We start from the raw sequence: 9,778 nt of genomic DNA on the forward strand, positions 1-9,778 counted from the left end.
ACCCGGCTAGTCATCTCTATGGCCTTAGAAAATAGTCGTGGCGAGAGAGAGAGAGAGAGAGAGAGAGAGAGAGAGAGAGAGAGAGAGAGAGAGAGAGAGAGAGAGAGAGAGAGAGAGAGAGAACAAAGCCTTTCTGAACACGGACCTTGTATAATTTCCTAACAGTAACAGTAGCGAGGCTGGAAACACACAAACACACTAAGGGCCAGTAGAGTCATTCATCCCTCGCTCCTCGCCCTTGATGTGATTACTGAGGCTTGATAACGATCTTGGCCCTTTACTTGATCACTCGCCCCGCCTACCACAGCCGGCGATCGAGTAGCGACACACATAAGCTTTTAGACCAAGGATTTGATGACACAGGGGCGACTTCTGCGTTACCGAGGGGGTTGCGGGGGGGGTGTTGGAGGGAGGGCGTTGATAGAAGGGTTGTAGAACTATAGGCAGAGTTAAAGGGAGTCCTGGAGTGAGAGAAACAGACAGAAGGAGGATCAGAAGAGAGATGGAGGTTTAAAGGAGAAAGGAAAGGAGAGAGGATTGGAGAAAGGGAAAACTGGTGAGGGAAGGGTTGGGGAGAAGGAAAGGGTTGCAGGAAGAGAGAGAGAGAGAGAGAGAGAGAGAGAGAGAGAGAGAGAGAGAGAGAGAGAGAGAGAGAGAGAGAGAGAGAGAGAGAGAGAGAGAGAGAGACGAGAAGATAAGGAAGAGAGGGGAAGTTAGAGGAGTGAGAGTGAGGGAAAGATTTGAGGGCAGAGAGAGAGAGAGAGAGAGAGAGAGAGAGAGAGAGAGAGAGAGAGAGAGAGAGAGAGAGAGAGAGAGAGAGAGAGAGAGAGAGAGAGAGAGAGAGAGAGAGAGAGAGAAATAGCTGGATGAAGAGAAAGGATTAAAGGGAGAAAAATAAGTTGGAAGAAAGGAAAGAACTGAAGTGGAATATTTTGAGGGAAAAAAGGAAGAGTTTGAGGGAGAGAAAGAAAGAGGGAGAGTAAGGGAGAGGGAGGGCACGGGGTCAAGGGCTCGCTGTGTCACCCCCCAGACAAGACTCTGTAAATATTTGTCTCGTGTTCTTAGAGACTGATCCCCTGCCCCCCTCCCCCTCTTTCTCCCTCTCCCTGTCTCTGTTTCTTTTTTCTTTCTTTCTTCTTTCTTTATATCGTTATTTTGTTTTTATTTACGTATCTATATTTTTTTTTCTATCTTTCGATGTTTCTCTCTCTTTCTCTCTTCTTTCTTTTTTTTCCACTCTCTTTTTCTGTTCTCTATTTTTTTTTTCAAGTATCTATAGTCTTTTTTTTTCTTATTTTCCTCTTCCTTGTCTGTTTCTGCTTCTCTTTTTCTTTCTCTCTTTTTTCCTCTTATTCTCTTCTCTGTTCTGTTTCTTCGTGTATCTATATTCTTTTTGTTTATTTTCCTTTACACTTGTATCTCTCTCTCTCTCTCTCTCTCTCTCTCTCTCTCTCTCTCTCTCTCTCTCTCTCTCTCTCTCTCTCTCTCTCTTCCTTTTCTTCCTGTTTTCTTTTCACTCTTTCTCTGTTCTCTATATTATTATTTTTTCTCTTACTTTTCCCATTTGTATAAAAAACGTGAATCTTCAGTATTTTGTTTTCCGAAAGTGAAAATTTTAATGTTTATTGTCTTAATAGAGGTAAAAAAATTTGTCAAAGAGTTAATTCTAATGAAAAAAAGCAGATTCTCTCTCTCTCTCTCTCTCTCTCTCTCTCTCTCTCTCTCTCTCTCTCTCTCTCTCTCTCTCTCTCTCTCTCTCTCTCTCTCTCTCTCTCTCTCTTTCCACACCGCGACCAGTCTTCCTTCGTCTTTTCCTCCGACAGTCTTCCTTTCCTTCCCTTCCCTTCCTCCCCTTCCCTTCTTTGGGTCAGTAAACAGTTTTACCACTAAGGGCCACGTGCGCCTTCCCCTTCCCATCCCCCCTCACTCCCCTTCCTCCCCTCCCTCCCCATCATCTATTTTCATGAAATTGAGATAGTGAGCGAGGATACTTTGAGGCGAGGGGAAAAGAGAGAGAGAGAGAGAGAGAGAGAGAGAGAGAGAGAGAGAGAGAGAGAGAGAGAGAGAGAGAGAGAGAGAGAGAGAGAGAGAGAGAGAGAGAGAGAGAGAGAGAGAGAGAGAGAGAGAGAGAGAGAGAGAGAGAGAGAGAGAGAGTCACTTTTTCTCTATTCAAACCATACTAATATTTCGCTTAGAATATTTTTTTTTCTATTATGACGAGAATAAAGTAAAATTTTCACTTATCTAGAGACAAAATAATAATAATAAAAAAAAAAACATATTCCTCCTCCCCCTCCTCCTCCTTCTTCCTCTTCTTCTTTTTCCTCTTCTTTTTTAAGCATACTAAAAATATTCTCTTTTTTTAATATCACGTCCTGTTTTCACAATCACCACCACTACCACAACCACCACCACCCTCGCACGTGCTACGGATGCACGTGGCAAAATAAACAAAAAGGAGGAGGAGGAGGAGGAGGAGGAGGAGGAGGAGGAGGAGGAGAGAGGGGTGAGAGGCAGGATACGAGATGTTCCGGAGTGTAACCCAATACACCTTTTGTTACAGGGTGTAGCTTGTTTACGTGTGTGTGTGTGTGTGTGTGTGTGTGTGTGTGTGTGTGTGTGTGTGTGTGTGTGTGTGTGTGGCGTAAGGATACATACGCATGATTCCCGATGACTACAGCAGATACGAGAAGAAAGGCTTTGTGATTCCTTACGAGTGTGTCTATAGTAAATGAGATAACACAATTGCGCTGGAAGGAATGATGTTAAGAAAAAAATAATAATCACAATAATAATAACAATAAACTATCTTGAGTCACTATCTTTCAATTTTCTCACCTTTCCTATATTTTCTTCTGATCTTTACCTATTTTTCTTTACGCGAACCAGCACGTCAAAGCGAAATGAAAAGATAGAAGGAAAAAAACAGAGAAGTGAAGACGAAAGAACAACATTAAAGAAGGAAAACGAGAATGCGTAAACAAGAAAAAAAAAGAAAATACTAAAACAGACTGGGATGCTTTCATAAAAAAAGGGGAACGAAAGAAAAATAAAAGATAGAAAAGCAGAAAGAAAGACAGAAACAAAGAAGAAGATACAACGAGAAGAGAATAAGGAGTACTTTCGGATAGAATAAAACGAGGGAAGAAAGAAAGAAAGAAAGAAAGATAGAAAGAAAGAAAGAAAGAAAGAAAACGAGGGAAAAAGAAAAAGAAAGAAAAAAGAAAGTGAGAAAGAAAACGATAAAATAAAAGACAAAAAGAAAAAAGGAAGAAAAAGAAAGGAAAAAAGCAAGTAAATCAGAAACAGAGAAAAGACAGAAAACAAGAATAAGAAAAAAAAAAAAAAAAAAAAACAGACAAGGATACCTTCATTAGGAACCCCACTACTAAACGCCCACAAGGCCTCCACATCACACCGCATTAAAACTTCGTATTACTAACCTTCATCTCCTTACCACAATAAAAATATAGTCATCACAACATATTGAAGCGGCGGGCAGCACCACTTCACCAGTTTCCTTCACCTCACATGGGCCAGGTACGCGGGAAACGGAGGAAGGGAAGAAGGGGACACCGATCGATATCTCAGGAAACAGAAAAGGTCCCGGGAGGAAATCACAGGTGAGGGGAAGCAGGAAATTGTACGATAATTGTGGGTACAGGTAATCCTCGCGCATCGTGGTGGTGGTGGTGGTGGTGGTGGCGGTGGGGATCTTTCTCTTCCGTTAAAGCTCGTAACAATATTTTCTTATATTTTTACTATACAGTTATTTACTTGCTTATTAATCAGTCTATTCAAGTAAAAAAATGAGGCACATTTTGACAAGACCAACAATACAGAGAGAGAGAGAGAGAGAGAGAGAGAGAGAGAGAGAGAGAGAGAGAGAGAGAGAGAGAGAGAGAGAGAGAGAGAGAGAGAGAGAGAGAGAGAGAAGGCTAAGTGTCCTCTCCTCAACCAGTAATAGTGTTGATTAGCTCGTTACTTCTCCACCTTCCCTTTTAAAACATTATTTAATTCTTCTAAACTTGTTAACTAACTATTCGCTCCTTCCCCTTCACCGCCGCTCCTCTTTACCTACTAACAATTTCTACTTCCATCTCTATTTTCACCTCACAACTGCAGGGCTTCCATAGCTTCAGAGGGAATCACGAGCATTTCGTCTTATCAATTCCTCTCCTCTAACTGACTGTCTTCAGCCTCTCTTTCTTCGCCGCAAGGATGCATCTCTTGTTATTTAATAGCTTTTCATGCTAACTGCTCTTCTGATCTTGCTAACTGTATGCTTCCCTCTTCCGCGGCATTGTTGCACAAGACTTTCTATTTTTTCTCTTTCCTATTCTGTCCATTTCTCTAATGCAGTGCGTATTATCAGTCTTTCATCCTTTACTCCCTGCCTGCTTCTGTATTTTCTCCTTCCTGTGACTTGAACTCTTTCAAGAGGAGGGTTTCAAGTAACTTTTCTAATTTAGGATAATCTTGTTGATTCTACTCTGAGGGGACTGGTACCTTCAGTGGGCTTTTTTTCTGCCTTTCTGTAACCCCTGGCCAGAGACTCTCTTACATAAAAAGACTTTTTATATCGTCTTTACTGTCAAGTTTTAAAAACTATGTAACTCAATGTTTTACAATTAATAGTTACTAAAGGAGACAACCCTTTCTCTTGGTGTTTAAGGAAGCTCATCTGCCTGATTCACTCTTCTGCCCCCGGGAAAGACGCCGTGCGTAATGAACCAAGCATTGCCGTAATGGCCCTGCCTGCCCCAGGAGTTGTTACTCAAACCTGACGCACACTTTGAGAAGACGCCGTTTTGTGCGTGTGTAGGAAGCTCATTTGACTAATTCATTCCTCCAGCGGTGGGAGGAAGTGGTGTGTGGTGAGCGGCGGGGCGAAGCGTGGCAGGGGTCGCGGCCCCTTCCCATGCACGACGGCCATAACAGGTCACGGCAGGATGCAAAGGGGATGTGTGGGTCCTGCAGGGCCGCCGTGCCGCCACCTCCCTTCCTCGCGGTGCAGGAATTTTCCATAACAAACATAAAAAGCAGTCACCCTGGGTGGCCGCAGCGCCTCTCCAAATTTCCTGGATGAGGCAAGAGTCGCGGGGGTCGGGGGGTCGAGTGGCGGGAGTCGGGGGTTCGGGAGCCGGGATGTAATTAGCCGATGCGCGGGGGCGGGAGGATGGCGGGCTCTGAGCGCGGGCCGTCATTACCGCGCCGCCAGACCCAAGAATCACTCACTTGAAGGGGGTAATTCCCGCAGGGCGGCCACTACGCCTGTGAGTTATGGCTTCCTAAGTCAGTCCACCGCCAGCCTCTAATCCGGTAAAGTGCGAGGGAAACGGGCTCTAATTTACCATAATTGAGTTACAAGTATCATCATCGGCGCGCCCATACGTCTAGCTCACGCTCCGCCCGCCGCCCTCGCCATTGGCTGTCGTGGGGTGGGCGTCGCGCGGCCTCCACCAGTGAGGGGCGGGGGCGGGGCGAGGGCCGCGGCGGGGAGGTATAATGGTGTCTGGCGTCTCGGCGTGGCACTTGTTGGTGAACGCTCGGTCGTGGCGGCGAGTGTGGTGAAGATGAGTCTGGTTGGCGGGTACTCCATGCCGCAGAGTTACGGGCACACGGGCCATGGGAGGGGCCACGCCCTCCCCGGAGGCACTTTACTCTCCTTACTATTCCCACCCCAGCCCTCCCGCGCAGGCCCTCTACCCGGGATGGGGCTACTCCGCCTCGGGCTACTCCTCGGGGCTTCCCTCCCGAGGTGGCGGTGGCCTGCCCGGAGTATGGGGTGTCCGCGGGTTTCGTGATGGGCCCGGGCTCCCCGCATGACTTAGGCGGCGACTACACTATCGAGATGGTGGACGGCTGTGGCCGAGTAGTGAAGCGGCGGTCGTCGGCCAACAAGAAGGAGCGGCGGCGCACGCAGAGCATCAACAACGCCTTCGCGGAGCTGCGGGAGTGCATCCCCAACGTGCCCGCCGACACCAAGTTGTCCAAGATCAAGACGCTGCGCCTCGCCACCTCCTACATCGCCTACCTGATGGAGGTGCTGCACGGCGACGACGGCGCCGCGCCCGCGCCGCCGCCCCCGGGACCCTTCCCGCCCGCCGCCCCTCACCAGGCAGCCTCCGCCGCCGCCGCGCCCCACCAGGCGCCATCCACCACCGTCGTCTCTTCCTCAACTCAGTCGCCCGAAAACGATAAGGTGAGCCCCTGTGTGCGTGACTCATCAGTGAGTGTTATTCATGCCGCGCTCCACGCCGCCACAGGAAACACCTGAGGCCTGCAGGGCACGGGGAAGTCCATCCAGGTGTTGGGGCGGGGCGGGGCGGGGCAGCCCTCCAGGTGTTGAGGGCGGGCGGCGGCACTTCTTAAGATGTCAGGGCGGGACGGTGTAATCTTTAGAGCGCTGAGACAGGTTGGAGAGGGGGGGCGGGCCAGCACTGCAACCATTTCACAAGGTGAGGGTCGCACCTGCACGTCGCGGCGGCGCGGTGATGACGCTTCAGGAAATCTCTCTAGTTGTTCAGTTATTCCTTGGTTTGTCGCGGCCTTGCGGGAGAAACCCCCTGGCGTAACACCTCCCGCCCACACGTGACGCAGCGGGAGGTGGCGGCGCCCGGGGTGAAGGGCAGGGTAGCGGTGCGGCTGACATGGTCACCGACTCGCTTGCCTCACCTGGCCGGCGCGTCGCCTCCAGGCAGCCTCGCGGGTCACTGGCCACTTGTTGCTACTCGAGTATTATTAACCTTTTTACATCCCTCTACCATTTCCTCAATCGGTCAAGGTGCATCTCCCAGGCTTTGTTCACCTTTTTGTATCCACACTCAGTTGTTCCTAAAGTCAATCCAGTTAGAGTGGTTCAAAATTTAATCGGTAAATGTAAACAGCAAAAAATCGTCACAGGAATGATAGAGTAATGGTATAATTTCCTTCTCTCTCTCTCTCTCTCTCTCTCTCTCTCTCTCTCTCTCTCTCTCTCTCTCTCTCTCTCTCTCTCTCTCTCTCTGTTCGGGACCATTTCCGGTGTGGTCTGGGGGTCAACATAATGGGACAGCGTTGGTCTAACAAGAATATTACATGTGTTGGACTAAAACACGATCAATAGGATGTAACATATACCAATAATGACATAATGGAACGTAATTATCCTTTTTATGACTCTGGAGGGACGTCACCACACACACACAAACACACACATACACACACACACACACACACACACACACACACATTATATACACTGCCTTAGACATAAAATTAATTCTCCTTTCCCCCAAAAAAAAGTCATTATTTCACGCGTGATTATCAAACTATAGCGTACAAGTTTATGTATGTATTTTTCTTTCCTATATAATAAGTTCATGGGTGAAAGTATAAGGTAGAAGAGGAAACAATAGGAGAAGTATAAGGAAAGGGATGAGGAATCTTTAAAGTAACGGTATAATGATGGTGATGATAATAATAATAATAATAGTAACAACATCAACAACAACAACAACAATAACAACAACACCACCACCACCACTACCACCACCACCACCACCAACAACAACAACATATCAACTGAGAACCCATAACCTACCCTACACTACCATGGCTGCCCTCTCCAAACAGCCTACCATTTCTCCGCACCCTTTCCAATTACCTGAAAGAGAACGCAGCCAACAGCGAGTCGGGAAGCGTGTCCGTGTGCCCCTCCCCCCTCCACTCCCTTGATGGCGTGCAGTGTTAAATGTTACGCTTATAATGTCAAAATACATCATTAGTTATTTTAAAAAGGTATTTCCAGTTATAATAGTAGTATTTTTTCTTTCTTTTCTTTTCTTTTCTCTTTTTCTGAATTAGGGAATACACAATCTCTTTTTTTTTTTCAATTCTGCCGTGGTTGCTTTTTTCGTTAGCATTCAGAGCTGAGGAAGTGCGTAAATAAATAATTAGATAAATAAAAAGAAAATGAGAAGTTTACAGAGAGAAAAAAAAAGAATAAGATTTTTCTCTATAGATTACAAAACTCAAGTACAAAAAAATAAAATGCATAAAAAATGTAAAAAAAAATATATATATATGGTTTATTACAAAGGAGAGAGAGAGAGAGAAAAAAAAAAAAAAACGGCCAGGAGTCAAGGAATGAAATGTTACGCTAATCATTTAAAAGTACTCCCGTTGAAATGAAAACAGCAGCCGGTCATTTCCAGGTATTCCCAGGTAGCTTTCCTTTACCCTTCCACTCATACACAATATTTTCCCACAATCACCCATAGCTTCTCAGACACGTAATCTGTAGCTTAACCCTTTCACTCGTATCTGGCACACCTTTCCTAAACCACTAACAACTTGAAGATATTTCCCCTTTCTTTACAACCGAAAATTTATTCTTTTTAATCCCTTTTTTTCTTGTAGATGCTAACAAAGATGGCATACATTTTTTATTTATTTACTTATTTATTTATTTTTAGTGCTGTGAATCGTGGCCTTTCGCTATAAAAGGTTTAAAATGACAAAGTTTCTGTTCCCTGCCACAACTTTCACCCTCGCTAAGTCGCCTCTCAAGAGAAGCTTCGGTTATAATCACGTCGCCCATTAAATATATAAATAAATAAATAAATAAAATAAATAAATAAATAATTACTCGTCTCCTTTCCTGTGTCCAAGCAAACATTTTTTACATTGTTTAGAAGGCTGACAGAAAATGACCGCGGCAGTAAAAAGGGTTAAGAGTAAGGCAGGAGGTAAATAGGAAAACAAAAGCGATGTTTATCAATTACAAACCAGACCGTTAAATTAAACTGGAGAGGAAGTAATAGCAGTAGTGGAAAGTGACCAGAATAACACACCATACAAGATATACGTTACACAGTGCTGTATCATCCACTACCTAGGACAGAAAGTAAACGTTGAGATTGTGAAAGAAATCGAAATGGCGGTGGGATGGGGGCACTTTATGGTGAACGAAGTAGTGTTTTCATTAACCCTTTCACTTTTAACCCTTTCACGGCGACAAAAAAAAAAAAAAAAATAAATAAATAAAATAAATAAAAAAATAGCAGCACTAGAAGCAAAGCGTGAAGTCTTTATAAGCATCTGCAAGAAACGTACAAGATTGAAGGTGGCTGTAGAACAAGTAAAGGTGTCTCAGAGTGATTGGTAAATAGGGAAAGGTGTACCGAGTGGCAGTCAAAGGGTTATGGACAATGTGGGACTTCTTACTTCGTTTTATCGATGGATGATTCTTTATTAACCCACGTGTGTCTCTAAGCACTAACATAACTCGTATATGACTCGATCGTTTCTGTTGATTTCTGTGTTATTGGTAGGTGGGTAGGGTAGGAAATATTATGCCAAGGTTTTCTCACTTTTCTTCTCCTTCTTCTTCTTTCTTCACTTAGCGTGGGAGCCAGGTTGAGATCAGACTGGTTCTCCATAAATGTTTCATCTTTTTTCTTCTCTCACTCCCCAATAAATTTTTCATCTTTTTTTCCTCATTTTCCTATATTTTTTTTTCAGTCTCTTTTCCTCCTTCCCTCATAAACTTCTCATTCCTTTTTTCTCCTTTCCCTATATTATTTCAATCTATTTTCCTCCTTCCCCCATAAACTTCTCATCTTTTTCCTCATTTCCCTATATTTTTCAATCTCTTTCTTCCTCCCCCCGTAAACTTTTCATCTTTACCTTCCCCTCCACATTAACCTTTCATCTCTTTTTCCTCCTCTCTTAGCTGGAGCGTTGCATTTACTTTAAAATCAGACTCCAAACTTACACTAAACCCTTCTATTAA

General features: G+C 44.8%; 1 protein-coding gene across 1 annotated transcript in view; it reads left to right on the forward strand.

Moving 5' to 3' along the window:
* Positions 1–4,686: 4,686 nt before the first annotated feature.
* Positions 4,687–9,778, forward strand: part of LOC135089045 (heart- and neural crest derivatives-expressed protein 2-like) — a 20,626-nt gene continuing 15,534 nt past the window's right edge. Inside the window, exon 1 of the mRNA XM_063984235.1 lies at positions 4,687–6,205. Coding sequence (XP_063840305.1) covers positions 5,807–6,205 — 399 coding nt within the window. The 5' untranslated portion in view covers positions 4,687–5,806. The remainder of the gene's footprint in view (positions 6,206–9,778) is intronic.

This window comes from Scylla paramamosain, chromosome 32 (genome assembly GCF_035594125.1).
Source record: "Scylla paramamosain isolate STU-SP2022 chromosome 32, ASM3559412v1, whole genome shotgun sequence".
NCBI classification, from domain to species: domain Eukaryota; kingdom Metazoa; phylum Arthropoda; class Malacostraca; order Decapoda; family Portunidae; genus Scylla; species Scylla paramamosain.